Source organism: Mustela nigripes, chromosome X (assembly GCF_022355385.1).
Source record: "Mustela nigripes isolate SB6536 chromosome X, MUSNIG.SB6536, whole genome shotgun sequence".
NCBI classification, from domain to species: Eukaryota; Metazoa; Chordata; class Mammalia; order Carnivora; family Mustelidae; genus Mustela; species Mustela nigripes.
Window position 1 is genome coordinate 97,432,349 of NC_081575.1, and position 21,635 is coordinate 97,453,983.

General features: G+C 37.8%; 1 protein-coding gene across 1 annotated transcript in view; it reads left to right on the top strand.

Moving 5' to 3' along the window:
* The window catches only part of DMD (dystrophin), a 1,970,015-nt gene that overhangs the window by 1,620,481 nt on the left and 327,899 nt on the right, over positions 1-21,635 (top strand). Inside the window, exons 57-58 of the mRNA XM_059385278.1 lie at positions 12,660-12,780; positions 13,408-13,676. Coding sequence (XP_059241261.1) covers positions 12,660-12,780; positions 13,408-13,676 — 390 coding nt within the window. The remainder of the gene's footprint in view (positions 1-12,659; positions 12,781-13,407; positions 13,677-21,635) is intronic.

The following is a 21,635-nucleotide window of genomic DNA, read 5'->3' on the forward strand; positions in this document are numbered from 1 at the left end:
CTAATTAATAAAATAATGTTCCATATGCGGTGAAGTGTTATAAATAATTAAAGCTCAAACATGCCTTCGCAAATACAAACGGACCAATTTTTATATCTTTTGCATACATTATTCCAGCTTTTACGGTTCCTCATTATTTGCCTCACCAGACTGACTCGTTTTCAATTAGTGTGCATTATTCTGATCCAGACATATTTTTAAAACTGACTTCCTTTGTTTTACTTGAGCAGTCACTAAAGTGATATTTATTATTTGTCTACGTCTGTGATTAACCTAGAGAGAGTTTTAAAGGAGCAAATCATAGTGGGAAATTTCTAAGGAGAACTGCAATAAACCATGAGCTTATTTAACTCCCTTCATCCGACCCCAAATCCAAATGGAGATTAGGTCTTGATTATAAGAACACTGTAGGTAATGACTTCTTGTTTGCATTTGTACTAATGAAATTGTTTGTCATTAGGCTTTCATCTTTCAATTTAAAAATCTCTGTGATTCCTTCCCTTGAGACCGCTAAGGACACTTTCACAGCTTCCTGAGCTTTTCTGGTTAAGATTGAGATGGAAGTAATCAATACATACATTATTAAAACAGTGGACAGAAAGCCATTATTGCGTGGAAGCTGTTGACAAATGAAAAGGCTTGAATAAAGTAGTTTACTTGTTCATTTGTCAGGTCATATATTATGCACGTTCGATTTCCTCAGAAGTCACCACAAAGTGAGGGAGAGGTTCAGAAATTCAATAAAATTATCCTGGAATCATGCTGTTGATTATACATTTATTTAAGCTAATTCTGTTATCAATGCTGGCCTGCTTCCTTTGGGTGCATTTTAGCATGTGTGTCAGCTTGATGAGTTCCCCGTGTTTTCTTTCCACACAAATAGAATACGTCTTTGGGTGCCTTTTGTGAATGTTAAGATTCAAGTCAGCTCTGTATTTTAAAAAATGTTCCCTAGCACCTCTGAAAAACAACAAATAAAGGTTGTGATAGGGTAATTCATTCGATGACCTGGCCTCTTAGAGTTTCTAAACAAGTTTGGTTCACCTACAAATTCACTTTGAGTTTTATTTCCTCTAAGCTGTCTGCTTCACTATGTTGGAGGAAATGGACAAATTGACATCCTTTTTTTTTCTCAACCAAGCCAAACTTCACTCCTTAAAAAGGTTAAGAAAAGCAACAAACTCAGAGCAAGACTGATAAAGAAAAATACCCCAGAAAATAAAATTGACAGTATCAGGTGGGGATGAGGAAAACATGACTATGGAGCTTACAGATGTTAAGATAATAAAACATCTCAAAAGTAACTTCTCACTAATAAATTTCAAAATTTAAATAAAAAGCACAAATTTTCTAAAAATAAAACATTCAGCTAAATCAAGAAAAAATTAGAAATCCGAGTATTACTTTGGAAATAGACATCTTTTTGATCTATTCTTCATCCCTAATAGAGTAAGCTACTTTTGTGTAAGTTTCATATTTTATGCAGTCATATTTAGGAATGCTGAATAGAAAAGATTTTAAAATTATTTTTAGAACTACATTTCTAGGCATTTGAGGGAGTCTTCTGAAAACTAGCTAGATCATCAAAACTTGAGAACAGAGCCATCTAGGATTTTCCACTTTTCTTTAATGAGTATAATAAAATAAAATGTGAATAATTTACAAATTAAGTTCCCTGCCAAAGTCCTCTTTCTAACCACATCAAAACATTGATATCTTGAAAAATATTCTTAAAATAATATTTGTATAGGACTTTGCCTTTACAGGACACTTTTACACATTCATTTAATTTTGAATGAAAACCTCTGATCATTTTCTGTGTATTTCCTTTTTCCCAAAAAATTATTTTAGGAAAAATTGCGCCATAACTCAGACTCCTAGAGTGTATTGATTCTTTCAGCAATTATTTATTGAGGGCCTACCCTATGCTGGGGCTGAGGATACAGAAGTGAAAAAAATGAGACTGCCTACAACAGATCTTCAGATTTTCCTGAGCGAAATATGAAGGAAACCAATAAATTAACATATAAGCTCCTTTCAATTCAGTGCTATAAAGAGAAAATCAACAAAACAGAAATAGAGAAAGAATGAGAGGTAGTGACCTACCCGAGGAGGTTGTTATTCATTTACACAAAGGTCTGAGTGACTGAGCCATGCAAAGACCTTGAGCAAAGAATATTTTAGGCAGAAGGAGCAGCTAATGCAAAAACCCAGATGTAAGAACAGGTTTGGTGTGCTCAAGGAATAACTGGAGGGGCTAATGATACATTGTAGAGAGTGGCAAAAACCAGATAATTATTGATGTTATCTGCCACAGTTTGGAGTCGCTTTTGGTTTGTGCATGATGAGACACCCCTGGAGGACCATAAGCAGGGATGATGTGATCTGGGTTCATGCATCCTAAAGCTGACTTTGGCTGCTCTATGGAGAATTGACAGTAGGAGGAGCAGAACTGAAAGCAGGGAGAAAGTTGGTAGGGTGTTGAAGTCATTTAGGAAGGAGATGATGATGACTTGGCTTAGAGTGGAAATGACAGACTTTGTGAAAGATCATTTGACCCAAGATCTATTTTGAAGGTATTGCTGATAGAACTTACAATAGATGGGATATGGAATATGAGAGAAAGTGAAGAGTCAAGGATGACTCTGAAGTCTCTGATTTGAACAACTGAGGAAATGATGATGCCATTTATGGACATGGGAAAGACTTTGAAATGATCATGGGTGAGGGCAAGTACGTAAAGCAAAACAAGGGTTCCGTTTTTGGATTATATTGATAGAGACAAATGGAATGATTCAGAAATTATTCACCACTTACACTTGACAATCCCAGACTTAGGCTGAGCCTCTTGAGAATGGATATAAATTAATTTGTCACAGGGTCTCCTAATAATCCAGTCATCTATACTCTTGCTTCAGAAGGAATTTCTAAAATTTAGGGTTTAGGTTCAATGACCTAAGACCTAATTCTCTAAGTGACCATGAGAACAGATTGAGTTTTTCCAGTGATTTCTCAAGGTCAGCTGAGAACTTAACAACATTATTGTCAGTAGGAAGTGACTTCCCCAGTGGTTGTTGGAAGCAACCCAGGCCTACGATTGAGAGTCAAACAGCTGTTCAAGATGCTGCGTGGGCACTAAACTATTCCTCCATAGTATCACAGATCTGCAAGCAGGCTGCACTCTGTTCTAGCTCATGCCCTTGATCTCAGAGAACACAACTTTTAGCTTAAAGTAATTCCAAAAAAGCAAATCTGACCAAGGAGTCGGTTAACCACATCTTCCCCGCCAAACACTCAAAAATGTTTTCTCATTGAATACAGTTAGATTTTTAACAATAATTTCAGGCTTGAAATGTATCCATTTATCTTTCAATTTTTCTTGAAATTGATTCAGTCTCACTTATAAATTGCTGTTGTTCATGTTGTTGACTCTCTGAAACAATAGATGTATCTGATGCAACCATCCATTGTCTTTACTGTTAAGTGGACTGGAAATGGATGATGATATAGTCAAACTCTCAAAAGTAATGAGTGGAAGGGTGGTTGTGAGAGGCTGAGGAGAAGATGAAATGGGAACTTGCTGTTCAATATGAAGTGTCAGTTGTGCAGGAGGAGTAAGTTCTAGAAATCTGCTGTACAGCCTAGGGCCTAGAGCTAACACTCGTGTATTGTGCACTTAAAACTCTCTTAAGAAGATGGATCTCATGTTAAGTGCTGTTAGCACAATAAAAAAAAACCAAGATGATTTGACCTTTTCTTTATATCCCATATGCTCAATTTGTATAACCTCTCTAATGCCAGCTATTTCAAATGATTATTAAGGGAATCCTTTGTCTTTTGTTTTGTTGTTGTTGTTCTGTTCTTTCAAATTTCTTTCTTCCACGGATCCCTGTGAATTTACCTTAGATTCTTAGAGGCAAAATTCCTGTGACTCCAGTTAACCACATTTCTGGATCTTGCCCTTTTCTATAGACCCCAGCATCCAATAAATAAAGTATTAGTGATGTGTTTGAGACTCAATAAATATGGTAAGGAATGTCATTACGATGACAGAATATATTCAACTTTCTTATCAGAAATAAAAACACTATAAGAGGCATATAGAAAAAGTAGAAATAATATGGAAACTAGCATAATATAGGATGACAAAGCTAAAACACTGACCAATTTGTAGACATGACTGTGTTAATGTCCTTGTCCTGTGCCCACTCAGGAACCATTTGTTGAGTGCATGGCTCCATTGGGATTACTATAAATTGTAGAGTCTGTCTAGTGTTCTCTCATCTCTTAGCTAATGCTTCAGACTAGAGGAAAAACCCCAACCAGTGGTTCAGACTATTGAATTTGTGAATGTGTATGCATAAAAATCTCCTCCAGGGAAGAAATCACTATGATTAAGAAGGCAGAGCTAATAGGGCCTCCTCTTGAGGAAAATCCACTCAAGTAACTCAAAGGTTACACTCAACTTTGGATCTGACACAAAAGAATAGGCCCAGAATAAGAGCTCTCACTTTTTCCCGATTGACAGCATTTAACTTTTTCTCTAATAATTCACGAGCCCATGCTTTCACCCCCAAGCATGTTCTGCATCTAAATCAAACTGGCTTCCATATAACACACTCTGGTTTTCTAACTGGGTGTTCTCTTATGTATTCAACAATATTTACTATCCACTGTGTGCCAAGCGGTTCCTATAATTTTTATCATTAGTAACGATGCCTAGAAGAGACTATCTCCAACTGCCACCATGTAACAGGCCCATGGCCAATTAATGACCTAAATGACCTAAACATGTTGATTACAGAACATTCAAACTGGGGCACCTGGGTGGTGCAGTCAGTTAAGTGTCCGACTCTTGGTTTCATCTCTCATTGTGATCTCAGGGTTGTTATCTTGAGGTCATGACATCGATCCCCATATGGGGTTCAGCATTCAGTGCAGAGTCTGCTTAAGATTCCGTCTCCCTTTGCCCCTCCCCAATTTAAATAAATAAAATAAATAATTAAAATATATATTCAAACCAGATGTTAGAACTTTGATAAAGTGTTTAGCAAACCCCCACATTTTAACAAACAAGGCCACGAAGGCTCAGGGAGATTTTACGTCTGGTTCTAGATCACCCAGTCAAGTTTTGGCCCAGCCCAGACTTGAACTTCCCAGTCAGCTGCCACAGTCCTCTCTTAACCGCTTAATCTGCCTCGTGGGTTGATTCTGTCACGTTCTGCTGACACATGTGAATAACGTATAGCTATTCTGTGAGATTTCATTCTGAATAACACAAATACAAACTTGCCCCTTCAGGGAAATATAGGTAAATTTCAGCTCCATGGAAACTGGCCATGGTTGAAAGAGACCTGTGTCTTGAATAGCAAGGGCTTCTACTTACATCCTTAGTAATAGGACCAGTATCTCTAGTTAAAAGCAGTATAGCTTGTCAATCAAAAATGTCAGTCCCTGGGGCTCCTGGGTGGCTCAGTTGGTTAAGTGGCCTACTCTTGTTTCAGCTCTGGTTGGGATCTCCAGGTCTTGGGATCGATCTCTGCATTGGGCTCCACACTCAGCTCAGAGTCTGCTTCAGATTCTCTCTCCCCTTCTCCTGCACCCCATCAAAATAAATAAATGAATCTTTAAAAAAAGAAAAAAGTGTCGGTCCCTGAACCCAGAGCTCTCATCCTGCCCTTCTTTTCTCTGAGGTACATCAATCACATCAGTATCTCACCCTGCCTCCCCTCTACATGTGGTTCTAAGTTACTTCTCATTAGAGTATTAATAGGTATTGGAGGTAATATTCACCCTATTTGGTTTTTTCCTATAAGCAGGAGGTGCAGGAGAAAAAAAGTCAAATAATTAGTGACTCAGTTCTTTTCTACCACTTTCAAGTTTTTAAAATTTCTTACTTGCTTCATGGCCATTGGGATTTGCCACTTACGTGTCTTTCAAATTATTATAATTCGAGGAACCTTCATTTTTCACCATCATTCACCTGTAGCCTAGCTTAAGAATTTCAAGATTTGGATTCTAAGTGACTAATGAACTAATGGCCTTAGGTAAATCCTAACTTATCTGTACTTGAGTCTGCATTGGTAAAGCATTCACAGTATAATAGTATTACCACAAATACACCTATTCAACCAAACTATTGACTCCTTAAGGACAAAGATCCAGTTCCTACATCTTCCCTATCTTATACATAATAGGTTCAAAATTAATATTTTTCTATTAGCTAATTAATTTGCCAACAGTCAGTCACCCGGTTGGTTAGTATTTGTGATATATAAATACTGTCTATCAGGGGCACCTGTCTCGGTCAGTTGGTACAGCATGCAGCTCTTGATTTCAGGGTTGTAAGTTCAAGCCCCATGTCAGGTGTAGAGATTGCTTAAATAAATAAACTTAAAATAGTAAATATCATCTATCAGATAATTTTACCTTAAAATAAATGAATTTACCTTGGGATGTCCCTCTAGTATAATTTTGTTGTGCACACTTCATATAAATTATTCTGTGAAACTTAAGAAGCTGAAGGAAAAACGTCAAACTAGTATGCCTTATTTTTTCTCTTGTTTATAAGACAGAATGTTACTTTCTTTTCACAGAGATGCCCTAAGCCTTTAATAGTTGCTTCTGATTCTTCTACATCATTGTTTTAGGCCCTGATGGAGAAGAGGATGTGTTTTAAAGAACATAATTTTATCTGTTTGAAAGAATCTGGAAGTAAATATCTTAACGTGTGAACACTGACATCTAACTAATGTAAAGACTATTCTGTATGTGTGTGGAAGGGGAGCTCTATATCTGATACCTTTTTTACATCAGCACATGAATGAACCAACTTGTCCAATTTAAAATATTAAGCATATCCTCTGGGGCAAAATCAGTATAGCACAGCATATAGACATCACTCAAATACACTTTCTTTGAGAGACAAGACAGTTATGAAAGAGTTAAGGCTCTTGACATTGAATGTTCTTATTTTTGTTTAAAAAATGTCTCCATTTCCCTTCCTCTTAAAATGCAATGAACTGTCATACTGTGCAGGTTATGGTAAGTCACTTAGGTACAGAAAAACTGATTTTCCCTTATTTTAAAGCAGAATCTTCAGTGGTTTTGTCATTGTTGTCTTCATTTTTGCACTTACTATGTGAGTCTTTCTCTTTTAGGGGTGTCTGGGTTGCTTGGTTGGTTAAGTGTCCAACTCTTGATTTCAGCTCAGGTCATGATCTCAAGGTCATGGGATCAAGCCCCACATGGGGCTCTGTGCTCAGCATGAGTGTTCTGTCCCTCTCCCTCTGTTCCTTCCCCCACTCCCCCATCTCTAAAATAAATAAATAAATAAATAAAATCTATTTTTTAAAGCCTATCTCTTTCAAACTCCTTGCTATAAGGACCATTGATACTTTTTGCCTAGAACAGTGGCTTGTACAGATAGATGCTCAAAATCTGTTAAATGAACAAATGGAAGAAAGCATTTCCTTCTAACCATGCTTAAAATGACGTATTCCTATTTATGGCTTTTTCCATGACATATTCCTATTTATGGCTTTTTCGATATGGAGAGAAACATTATCATTTTCTTTATCTTCTGATTGTCTTGAACCAACTATTTCTCCTTTTTTTCCTGGGGTTTTTAACCTTTCTTATACTTCATGTACATGTTCCCAAATGTTGAAGATAGAGCACATAACCTCCCCTTCCATCCACTTTCTTTTCTTAATTTCAGACAACGATGTGAAAATAATGGTGCTTATGTCTTTGTAATGACAGAACTTCCTTTGTCTTTTCTTTAGACTCGTTTTAATCCTCAGTGACTCATATTTAAGAAATGAACTGTGCAGCTGTGATGGTGCTGAGCCCTTGGCAACAACTCGAGGGGCAAACAAGTGGTCTCTCACAATGGGTGTTCGCTCACAACAATGGAGCTGCATCATCAAAGAGTGTCTTAGACTTTGTCAATTTGATGAGACCTTTAAGATCTGTTTCCTTATATTACAGGCCTTACTCCAAAAATCCTCTCCTGTTTCCCCAGTCTAGGTCTTTAATAGATTCCTCTCTGCTATGGTAACTAACTGTCCTGGTTTGCGTGAGATTGTCCTGGTTTTAGCCTTCAAAGTTCCACTTCATGAAGCACTGCCCAGTCCCCAACAAACCAGGATGGTCAGTTACCCCACTGCTAGTTCCTATCTTCTACCCTGTGTGCAAATGATTCCCATCCTGAAACGAACACCTTTTCCTTTTACATTGTAATCTGCTCTGTCTTCCTTCCTATCTTCTTTCTTTCCCTGTCAGAAAAAAAAATATGTTGCACGGTGTTCATCTAAAATACTTATTCCTTCTCCTCTCACTTACTCCTCCACTAAACCTACTTTTGAGGCAATTGCCCTACACTGAAATTGCTCTCACCAAGTCCGATGAACACTTCTCAGTGCCCATCTTGTTCTTGTGTCATGGTTGGAAGCTCTCAGTCACTTTCTTCCTCTCCCTTCCATGGTTCTACACTTCTCATATCCCCCAAGCTTTCTACCTGTCCATTCCATTCTTTCTTGGCATCTCAGGGATCCAGGTCCTCTGTCTGCCCATAAATTTTATATACACTCCAGAATTTTCTCTTTAGCCCACTCCACTGCCTGAACAATCTCATCTACTTAGGTAATTGTAATCTTTGTTTCTATGCATAATCATAGGCACTCAGTGGATGTTACTGAGAAAATGGCTCCTGAATCTCCTTTTCTTCTCCTCAATCATCAGGATTTGCTATTTATTTCCTTCTGGAAGGAATGGTACCTCTTCAAACTGAGCATATCACATCCTCTTACTCTGTTCTCCAAATGGATTCCCCCCCTCATGTTAGTACTGGGTTTTGAATATTCATCTTCATTAATTTTATCCTGACTGTGCACATGAGGTATTCTGGATCAGTGTTAGGTAACTAAAAGAAATCTGTCTCTGATTTCAAAATCAGAGACAGATTTCTTTTTTTTTTTTTTTAAGATTTTATTTATTTATTTGACAGAGAGAAATTACAAGTACACTGAGAGGCAGGCAGAGAGAGAGAGAGAAGGAAGCAGGCTCCCTGCTGAGCAGAGAGCCCGATGCGGGACTCGATCCCAGGACCCTGAGATCATGACCTGAGCCGAAGGCAGCGGCTTAACCCACTGAGCCACCCAGGCGCCCACAGAGACAGATTTCAAATTCAGAGACAGATTTCTTTTAGTTACCTAACAGGGAATATCAATGCCACTCCCCCATTCGAGCCTTTGCCATGGAAAATGTTCCTACACGGCTAGCTGCATATTCCCAAGTCCAGAGACCAGGAAGAAAGATTTTCCTTTCTTATAAAGGGGAAGGAGGTCTTTTCTTCCAGAAAGGGTCCCCTTCTCCTCTTGAAATGGTCTCCTTAGAAACATAAAAGGCCTGAGTCCTAACTCCAACTTCTCCAGAAGCCAAATAGCCCCACATGCCTTAGATTTTACAAACTAGGGATGTCACCAAGGTCTTGGCTTTTTTCTCCCCCCAAACTGTAAATTCCTAAAGGGATAGCCACTCCAGTCTTGCTGATAGCTTGGAGCTGAACCTGGGACCTTACTCTGGGCTCTAACCATTTGGTCCTATTAGATGGGAGAAATTAACTAGACACATGACTGCAGCTCTAGTTCCCATGGTATGGGAAGGTTCTCGAGAGCCAGAGGTTTTTATAGGCATGCTGAGAAATCTGGGAGTGTTTATTTCTTCACATGAAGGTTAATTGCTTCCAGCATCCACTCATTTCCCCAACCTAGAAACTGGAAGTCTTCCTTGCTCCTTCCTTTCTGTGTTCATTCACCAAATTCCTACACCTCTCCACACTAAAAATTTCCCTACTTTATCCCTCTATCCTCTTTTTTAAATTTTTATTTATTTATTTATTTATTTATTTTGGTGCCTACTACCCCTGGGTCAGATCCTCATAATCTTTCACTAAATTCATACCGTTGCCTCCTAATTGGTCTAAGTGCATTCTTGCCCTTCTCGAATACTTAATCTGTATTTATACCAGGGACATCTATTTGAAATACACACATGCCCATGCCACTCCGCTACTTAAATTCTCTCAAAGTTTCCTGAGTTCCTGCAAGAGAATACCTAAACTTCTTAGCAACTCAGAGATTTTGCTTCAGTTTCTGAGTTAAAGGTCAAATACAGTTTAAGATAATGACACTATCTTACTTCATCTCTGGATATGTCCTCTCCTTGTACTTTATGTTCTAGAAATCTGGCCTACTTGAGATAACTACACATGCCACACTATATTATGTTCTTTTGTCTTCATACCTGTATTATCATCATTTTTCTTTCTCTTCCTCTAACCTGCATTTCCAAGGCTAACTCGTGTTCGTGCTTAAGAATTCTTTATGGGGCGCCTGGGTGGCTCCATTGGTTAAGCGATTGCCTTCAGCTCAGGTCATGATCCTGGAGTCCCAGGATTGAGTCCTGCATCGAGCTCCCTGCTATGCAGGGAGTCTGCTTTTCCTGCTGACCTCTCCCTTCTCATGTTCTGTCTCTCATTCTCTCTCTCTCTCAGATCAATAAATAAAAATCTTTTAAAAAAGAATTCTTTATGAATAGTATCTTCTCTAGGAAGTGTTTTCCAATTTCCTTTCCCATATTGTGTTAACCTATAACACTTTCTACACTGTGCTGAAATTAGGGGTGCCCAGGTGGCACAGTCAGTTAAACACCCCACTCTTGGTTTCAGCTGACATTGCGATCTCAGGGCAGTGATCTCAGAGTTGTGAGTTCGAGCCCCACTTCAGGCGCCCTGCTCAGTGTGGACTTTTCTTGAGATTCTCTCTCCCTCTCCCTCTACCCCTCCCTGATTGTGCTCTAGCTCTCTAAAATAAATAAATAAATCTTTAAAAATAAACAAATTATTTATGTGTTTGACTCTTCTACTTATACAAGTTTCTAAATGGGAAGAGTTGTTTTGCGTTCAACTTTTTTCTAGTTTCTGATACAACCACTGACACGTAGTAGTTTAACAAAGGGAACAGTTATTATTTTTATAATGTCAGAGTCCATTTCCTCCTATGGAGGAGATAGTAATTTTCTTGAAATTGGAAAGATTAGATGTATGAGCAAAAGTTGTATATACATACACACATGCGTGTGTGTGTATGTGTCTGTGCATATACACAGACTGTGCATATACACAGACACATACACACACAGATTTCAAATGAAATATTGGAGAATCAGCCTTATGTGTAAGCCGAGTACATAGTCCACCTACTCTGTATGGTAATACCTACTCTTTATTATTTCAAGGACACCAAATTATCTCACTGTATGGATACTGCATCCCCATCCACAGACTGAATCCTAATATTTCACTTATAAAATGTTATTATTTCAATTCAAACATTTTACCTCTCTTTACTGAATTATAACTAAACTATGGGAGATGAATCATTTTGCAAAGTATCAACCTCAGGATTTTTCTGAATGATGAGGATTATATTTGTAAATATGTCATATAATAGAGTTCTGGAGCATTACTACAACATAACATATCTGAAGTTCAAGGGAAATACAGCTGAATTTTCCCTCGGGGCTTAAAGTCATTAGGTAACATTACTAAAAATAGGGCAGAATTGAAAAAGGATATGAATAATTAAGTACTAGCACAGGGTAATTATTATTATTGTTGCTGTTGCTTTTACATTGATCAATTAATGTTTATGTGGTACTTAATACTTTCATTAACATCCTCATTTCTGAGATGGCAGTCTGGTCAATGAGTATCTTCAATGGTTTTCAAGTATCTGTTAATTTATTCTAGCCTCACATGTTGTCTCACAAGCCTTAGTGATCAATTATGTACAAAGTTTATTGTTTTCACTCTGTTTCTACTGTGTTAGTTTTCTCCCCTCTTCTCATCCAGAAGCTTCCTGAAGGTAGAAACTATGTATTTTGCTTTCCTTTTAATTCCCTGTATCAGTGAAGATTACAGATTAGAGATTAAAACTGATAACTAACCTAGAGACCAACTCTAGGCCTGCCCTTTTATAGAAACCTAGTCCCACAATTCCTACATCCAGTATACCTCAAAACATTTCTACCATTCTTAAAGAAGTCACAGTGGGTTATGTATTGGGTATTTTTCAGAAGTACTGAGTTTTTACATAGCATTTTATTTGTTGTCAGATATTTGACAGAATTAGCTGGTTGTTATGAATTAGATTGGTTGTATATTTCAGTACAGCCTAAGTTCTTCTAAATGGCCCTTCAGACTCCCTGTGTTCTGGATAACCATTCTTTTGGGTGCATGAAGTATTCATTAGCCCTGCTAGTGTTTTGCATATGTGTATTTTGCAACTTTGGCTTCAGATCTCAGGTTTGGCAGTCAGGTTGTACAAATAAATCACTCTTATCCTAATGAAAAGACATTAACATATCTTAGAAGTTCCCCCCATGCTCTTCAGAATAGCTTTAGATACACAATGGCTTCCTGATTAACAGAAAGATCCATATAGCCTTCTTTATCATTTTGTGACTATCGGTTTAGAAATAAAGGAGATAGGAATTGACCTGGGAATTTCATAACCAAGTTCTGAACACCCAGGATTAATTTTGAGAAGAATGCCACAAGCCAAATAAGCATTTCTTTTCATCTCATTTCACAGGCCTTCAAGAGGGAATTGAAAACGAAAGAACCTGTAATCATGAGTACTCTTGAGACTGTACGAATATTTGTGACAGAGCAGCCTTTAGAAGGACTAGAGAAACTCTACCAGGAGCCCAGAGGTAATTGAATGTGGAACTGTAATAACATATTGATAGAAGGATCAGTGGTGACAGAGACCCATCCGTTCTTGCTGCCAGGGTCTGGATAGCTCTCATATTTTCTAAGTTAAATAGAATCGATTCAAATTAAACATAGATATTGAAAAAGAAAAAGGAATCATAAACCACCATGCCTAAATTTGTTTGCACATTCATAAATAAACAGTAAAAGAGATTAATTAGTGATCAGTTATTGAAACATTTTAAAAATAATAAACAAAAGAGGGTATCTGTGTGAAGGAATGCTATTGTTGCAAAGACTACAAGCTAATTTTCAATTTTAGAGCCTGACTGAAGTAAATTAGAGCTTGTGGTGTGCATTTCTTTACTCAGTAGCTTAAATCAACCTTGAGTTATCTGAATGATAGAAGGTAGAACAGATAAACTCAGGAGGACAGACTTGAGATGGGCTGGACACTATCAAAATTTATGCCAAAGTGTAAAGGAACCATTAATCAGCAGGTTGGCCTCTTGTTAGACTGTACTCTCTTTCTTCTAGGATGACCTTTTCAACAATGTGTTGTTGGTTTTTTTTTTTTTTTAACAAAAGTGATTGTGTCCTAAAACCTTGTCATATTACCAATTTAGAGCTGCCTCCTGAGGAGAGAGCTCAGAATGTCACACGGCTCCTACGAAAGCAGGCTGAGGAGGTCAACACTGAGTGGGAAAAATTGAACCTGCACTCGGCAGACTGGCAGAGAAAAATAGACGAGGCCCTCGAAAGACTTCAGGAACTTCAGGAAGCAACAGATGAGCTGGACCTCAAACTACGTCAGGCCGAGGTGATCAAGGGATCCTGGCAGCCTGTGGGTGACCTCCTCATTGACTCTCTCCAAGATCACCTCGAAAAAGTCAAGGTAACATCTATTGCTTTGCTTCAGAGCCTTTGAGAGACTCAAAAGAGCTTCTAATCTGAACTTGAGTGCAGTATTTTCTTCTCACCAAGTTAAAAATAGCGCCCTTAAGCTTTAGAAATCAGTCTGTCTTTCACAAATTCAAAAATCATCTTGGATGCACTATTTAAGAAGAGATAGTGATCTAATCATTTCTGTCTTTAGTAATGTGGAATGAAATATTAAAAAGTTACAGGGTGAAACAATCAAATTTTGCTATTAGGAAATGAATTTAAGCGTTTGTACTAAGATGATCTGATTTGTGTGTGTGTGTGTGTGTGACTCTATTGTAATACCCACCTCCACTCTCCTCTTATTTGGTAAAGAAGTTACTATACAAGTTAACTGTGGCATGTGTTTTTCTGTGGGATTGAGCATTATGTCATTTCATTAGCAAATGTGGCTGTGCAATTTGGTGAAGGGATAAAACAGCAAAACAATGTCCTGGGACACTCTGGAAGTGGCATCGCTGCTGACTGATCATCTTCAGCACAGTGTACCTATCATCAACCCATAGACATGAACGCAGTGTCAGTATTGACTATTTAGCTCACTAAGAGAATCTCAACCTTCCAGACTTTGATACTGAGAAAAGCTTCCGTAGGAATAACCCCTAGAATAAAATAAAAAATGTAAATGCCTCTTTATTTTTAAAATTCAGAATTTATACTGCTTATCAAATATTTCAAGGACACAACCGTGATTTCTCCTTTAACTGGAGATAACACCACTGCTTCTGTGACAGCACAAATATTCTTACTTTACTTGCAATAACAGGGAGTAGGAAGAGCTCCTTGAATTACTAGGTGCCCTACTTAGATCTGTAAGTGAAATATATGCAGGTTTTAAGAAAGCAGAATGAGTTTGTTTGTTTGTTTGTTTGTTTTTTTAAAGATTTTATTTATTTTTTCTACAGAGAGAGATCCCAAGTAGGCAGAGAGGCAGGCAGAGAGAGAGAGAGGAGGAAGCAGACTCCCTGCCAAGGAGAGAGCCTGATGCGGGGCTTGATCCCAGGACCCTGGGATCATGACCTGAGCCGAAGGCAGAGGCTTTAACCCTCTGAGCCACCCAGGGGCCCCAAAAGCAGAATGACTTTGGAACCTATGGTCTACATATGACATTTTTGTTCTTGAAGACAACTCCCGTATGAAAAAGTTGAGGAGTTGCTTTCGCTCCAAGTTTTCCTTTTTGTTCTAATCTACCCTGGTTTCTTTACACAGAGTGGTACATCATTCTTGAGCCAGGAATATTTCACTGCCCTTAGTTTGCCTGTCGCCTTGAAACACAGTTTTTCACACCATCACCATAATTAAACTCCCCCAGGCTGCCATTTGAGATTATGCAAATTTGTCGCAGCTATGTAGTTATTTCCTTTCTATTTTTTTTTTTTTTGAGACTTTTAACTTACATTTCTTCCTGCGAAAGGTCAAGGACAGGGATTCTCTGAGTTTTTCCTTAAGTTCTCACGATGAGATGTTTGGATTAGATCTCTTTGGAATTTTCCTTGAGAACAATGCAGTAACATGTATAGTAGACCAGGGACTGTAATGAAGCCACCATGCCATCCTGACTTGTGTGTTTAGCATTCACATCTAAAAATGTAAGAAGTTAATTGGCAAATGCATCTCTTCAAGCTCACCATCCTGAGTCCCTGTGGCTTGGTTTATTTGAGAAATTTATCAATGAAATGCTATCTCGGACTTTGACACTGAGAAAAGCAAGTATGTTTCCTCCCAAGAGCAAATGTGAAATGTGATGTAACATAGTGGAAGCTTTCTGCCATGTTCACTCAACTCTCTCTTCCCTTATTGCTTTTCTTATCTTAACTCTGGTTCTAATGTTTTATTAGTTTTGCTTATATTTGTCATTTATATGAGCCAACTTTCAACGCTTTCTTGTATGTGAGTTTTAGTGAGAAAGCTTATAACCCATTCTGATAGAGTTGGGAATACGAGGTTAGATGGAACCATCACAAACAGGGAAGCCCTAAGAATGATTCAAAATATGAGTGATCTCTCAACACTGACTAAAGAAATGATATCTCCAGGATGAACAAGGGTCACTGCCCGTAACTGGAGAAGTTCCCTAATATTTTATTAATGGCTATAAACTGCAAATGAATTGCTCTGTGGAGGCTTTTGTTATTTTTCTACAAATGCTATGTGTATTAAGTAGACTTTAAGAAAAAAATACAAACGAAAAAGATGTAAACATTTTATAAATCTGGGTTACATATGGAACTAGCACCTGTCATACAAAGTAACCTGAGTTGTATCCTGGGTTTTTTTTTTAATCCCATTTTTTAAAGCATGCATCTGTGATGTTGAAGAGCATATGATTTGGCCTTTAATATCTTGGAATATTTCTACAAGAAGGCATATTATGGTAAAACCTCATTTGCATACTCTAAAAGTGTCGCATTTATTTTTTAAAATAGAATGGTCATTGTGGGCTTTAATAGAGCTTAGAAACTAAAGCAGAGACTCGTCATCTTAAAAATCCTGACCAAATTATTTGTTCTGTGTACAATAAATTGTAAGTTAACGTTCCGGGAGAACTTATTCCTCGGTTCCCATGTATTCTTTCTCATTTCCTGCTTTGTTTATAAAGCTAACAGCAAATTACTTAGGACAGCAGTGCCGAATCATGTTTCTTACCCAAGGCATCTGATTTTAGCAAGGGCTCTGTGTGTTTTAAAAGCCTCTACCTCGACTTAGGCAAATAGAACCTTCCTTTACCATGCTATTCCCATCCTGCCTTTGAAACTTCGGAAAAGCCAGTGCAGAGTAATTGTTTCAGACATCTGCTTAGCATACTTTGAAGTGCATATAAGTTCTTTTTCGTTTCATTTGAACCCCAGCTGTCTTCACCGAAGTCTATAATCAATCTGAATTAAGTTGTCCTACTTCTCCTAATAAGTCTCTTATTAAGTTCTGCATCAGCCTCTTAGGGAGACTTAAAAGCTAATTCATGTAGAATTGCCATTTTCTACTAATTCATTTGTCAGCTCTCCAAATTCCAACGAAAACAATTGCAGAGACTATTAATTTGGCTCTTCATAAACAACTTATGTAAGTGTAGTATACATTGGAACTGAGCAAACGATTTAAAACAGTGGGTGGGAGGAAATGAGTTGATGACATTCAACACGCTTTCTTTTTGACTGTTTCGAGATGCCATCTACTTTCAAAACATAAAGGCCTTTATCTAATAAGAGAAACATCCTTCTGCTTTTACTTTCATAAATAAGATAATTACTGAGTGAACTTTGCTTAAAGATAGGGAAAGGCTTTAGAACAGTTGGAAGAGGAACATGGTTTTTTTTTTTTTTTATTGAACTTATTTCAATTTGGATTTCTTTGTATTCCTTTGATGGGCTGTGCTAAAAGAGCTAGAATCGGTTACCATTGTTGTTGCATTAAATCAGAGCTGTACAGCTCCTCTTCTGGTCATGGGATATTTAGGAGAACATGGATAATCAAAATGTTCAGCTAACGAGTTCATCTGACATTATTCTGCTAAGGAAGTATTTAATTAGATAATAAATATTTCTCCAAAGAATGTCATCCTTCCTATTATTTGAAAACAAGCATATCAAAATCTGATCCTTTAATATGCCAATCCTGTTTACTGAGGATTTACTCCAGAAGCTTTGTTTGTGGCTGGTTGTAATTATAAATACTATTCCTCAAGAGTCTTAGATCATAAAAAGACTCTTCAAAAGTTTAAGTACTAGACTGTCAGCATTAACGGATCTCGAAACTCAGTCATTCGTTCATTCATTCATGACATGGTTAAAGCCTATACCCAGAGAAGTCTGATCTCATTATGGAGTATGAATGTTTATTTCATGAATAAAATTGTATTGGGGATCATATTAATGGCAGCTTAGTTTTTCTCGACATATTATTATACGGCAACAAGCCGAGGGAACAAGAATTTATATTAGCTTGTACATTTATATGCATGTACCACGTTAACAAGAAACAGTTTGGAAATGTGTGTTTTACCTGACGTTCCATAGTTCCTTAGAAAATGGAAGCACATAGCAAGTGTATATTTTCATTCTCCTTTGGAGTCTGCCAAAGTCGTAACATGTTTAAAGTTCACAACTATGTTACTCTCCTACTGTAAACACAGAAGGCATGACTTGAGAACAAACAACCCAAGGAGTAGGCTCCTGCTGTCCCATTTGGCTATTACAATTTTCAGAATTACACGGGGAACATGGGCACCAATTTATTGCCTTATATAACCTTATATTAACGAGGTTAAACAATGGCCTTGAATAATTATTCTTGGTAAACCCAGTTCTCTGGGTATTATGGGAACACATGTGCTTATGAGACTAATGTAACCCTATGCTTTGAAGATGGTTAACTTTTTCATAATAGGAAGAGTCCATTTTTTTCATAGTAAGGTTATTTTATACTAAAATAATATTTTCAGTTACATTTTACAGAGTGCTTCTCAAACTCTTCTACTTCTCTTCTCTCAATGGTCAAGGACTCTTCCCCTCCCTGCTTACCTCCTTTTACCAGGAGCATGAAGTTCCTTTGATGTTTCTTATTTTATTTTTTTACATCTCATGGCAGTTTTGTGATCTTCTCCATAAGGTATTAGTTCTGTTTGAATATGGAAGTGGCTTTCTCCAAAATCTTAAGTGAACGAATCCCCCAGGACATTTACCCACGGGTATGAAAACATAATTTGAGAAACGTGATATGAAAATTGCCCAATTTGTGCAGACAGCCTTCATCTTTTGCCATCAGCTTCTTTCTTTTCTGCACATCCACAAAGAGTAGGTCCTTGTCATTTCAAATTTATCTTTTGCGTTTTTATCTGACCACTGTGACCCACAAGGTCCATGACTTAAAGAAGCTTTTTGTAATTTTGAGCACGTATTCTTTGAAGCTTCTGTGCAGCAGTCAATTAACTAATGACTTAACTTCTGTTATAGGTCACGTTCCCTGGAAACAGACCCTGAGAACAGGGCCCTCGGTGCACATTGATTTATAAAGAGTGTGCTTTCAGGAGAAACCTGTATGGGAGTTAGGGAAACAGGAAACATAATAAGGGAGAAGAAGAGCCAAGCAAGTATGCCACCTCCAGCCAAATCTGGCTATGCCCCGATCGACATAGAGAGAGTGCTGGCATACACACCGCATGACAGGGATGTCCTTTCACACCCCAGGTAATCCCTGTGGTAGTGGCCAGCAGTATGCTGGTAAATATGGATCAGTTAGCTCTGAGGTGGAGTGAATGCTCATTTGTAGCATTTTCCAACGGTGGGGTCCCTACTCCCACTGTGGCAGATTCAGGCTACCAACATAATCTCACTGAATGCAGAATTGGGAAGAGAAAAACACAGTGGACTCTTGAACTCTGCTCCATCACACTGCTGACTGGGGCCCACTACTGGAGACAGAAGTTACCTCCTGAGCCAGGAATGTGTGTTGCCTCTTGGGCTCAGGGGCTCCCATCAGCAGAGGTCACCTTTCTGAAAAAGAGAGGCAGCCATGAGATGCTGGTGACCATCAGTCACAGCAGGGGGGACAGATGTCAGGCCAGGGAAAGTGTCTCCAGCCAAGGACCCTAGTAAGTCATTCAGCCTCTGCATCTCGACGTGGCCTTCTTAATGCTGTTTAGCTCTTGTACATGTAATAATTATCTAGAATTAATGAAGATTGTGTTTCTTCATGAAAAATCTAGCTTCCCTCTGCCCCACCTCCTAGGTACCTACCGGAATTGATAATGAAAAAGAAGAGTTAATGAAAAGGTCTAAGAAAGGAATGATTGTTAGTAAGAAAATGACTTCATAAGTGACTTGGGCTTCATAGATATGTAATCTATAAGTGTCTGAATTGATCAGCTATTTATGCATTTGAAGACTTGAGTTACCGAGACATAGTCATTGAGAATATCAAGAATTTTCTATGGCAGTGGTTGTCACCTTAGTGAGCATCAGAATCACCTGGAGGGCTTGTGGAAACCCAGAGCTTCCAATTCAGGGGTTCTGAAACACAGCTGCATTTCTAACTAGTTTCCTGGTAATGGTGATGCTCTTAGTCCAGGGACACATTAAGAGCCACCATTCCAGGGGCACCTGGGTGGCTCAGTGGGTTAAGGCCTCTGTCTTTGGCTCAGGTCATGATCCCAGGATCCTGGGATTGAGCCCTGCAATGACCCCCACATCGGGCTCTCCATTCAGCAGGGAGCCTGCTTCCTCCTCTCTCTCTGCCTGCCTCTCTGCCTACTTGTGATCTCTGTCTGTCAGATAAATAAATAACTCTTAAAAACAAAAAAAGAACCATCATTCCATTATGAAGCTGTTATATTTATACATACACACACACACACACACATATGTGTATGTATATATATACACATATACACACATACATATATATAAAATAATATTTATAATTTATATATAAAATATATAAAAATTATATATGAAATAATATATAATATATATATAATTACAATATATATACAAATAAATATATACAATAAATATTTTGTTTGTTGTTAATAATCAGTTCTTCAATAATTCTTCTGTAAATATATCACTTATTCTTTTGTATTTATCAACATCCAGAACATTTAATTCAAAAATGAATGCAGGCACATGGCCTTCTGTGAGAGTGATTGATAGCTTAGGTAGGGAGCATAGTTTCACTCAGAAACCTTGAAATGAATAATGACCTACCCTTTCTGAGTCTCTTGTGGAAGACGTTCGCAATTATTTATTCCAATTTTCCTATTAGTATTTTACTGGCACTCAGACAATTTGGGGGCTGCTTCAGATGATTTAGAGGTTAAATTGCCTTCCCACTGTTGATACTTTAAAATTAAGATATTTAGTCACATAATTTTTAACTCTGTCTACATGTTATCACATTCACCAATGACAACAATCAAACTTAAACATTCTTCTCAGATCTTCTTCCTCACCCTCTGCCCCTCTAGCTCATACTCTCTGTCTCTCTATCTCCCTGCCTCTCTAAAGTAAATGAACTAAATCTTCAAAAAAATTCTCAGAATTTCCTGCTGAACATACAGAGTATAAGTAAATATAGAGTTTCTGAAATTGAAGACCTTCAGAATAGTTGGGACTATTCAATTTTTGAAAATGAAAACCTGCTTGTTAGATATGAATACCAGGTAGCTTATACAGGAGTCCTACATTTTATAACTTGTCACCCCATTTGAGGCCCTGTGTTCAGGGGAGGAGGATATATGTGTGGCGAGATGGAGACAGATGTGAGGTGGCAGTGGGAGAGCTGTGGGGAGAAAGCAGGAGGTAGAATGAACTGCAGTGACTGGGGAAGGGGGATTTTTTTCCCCCAAAGGTGGTGCAAAATCAGTTCATTAAATGCCTATGAAAAAAAAATCCATTGTTATGGTGTGGGGTGAGTGGTTTATGTACGAAGAATCATTGGATAAATATAATAGAAACACATGTCTTTAAAGATGCTTTGATATTAAAAAAGAAACATTCCAAACAAACTTTCCCCTTTATTCTGGGTTCCTGGCAGGAGTAGAGGTGGGGGTTACATTAAAAGTAATTTGATTAATGTTCAATGTGAAATTGAAATAACTAGTATAAACCCACTCAAATCAAGTATACATTAAATAATTGAGTTAACTGAATTAGGCAGAGTAAGGGCACATTGATTTTCAATGTTTTTAAAAATTGGTCCACATATCATTGTTATGTTTTTGTTTGTAAACTTCAATATTTATTAAGTTTCCACGGTGTGTTCAGTCCTGAAATGTCAAACTCTCTTAACCAGAACGAGGCTGGAGAATCTAACACTAATATAGATTTCTATTTCCTTTTAAAGAATTGATTTTTATGGTGAATTTTTTTTCTTCATGCAGCAAAGAGCCTGCTGGTTCTGTTTCAAAGCACACATG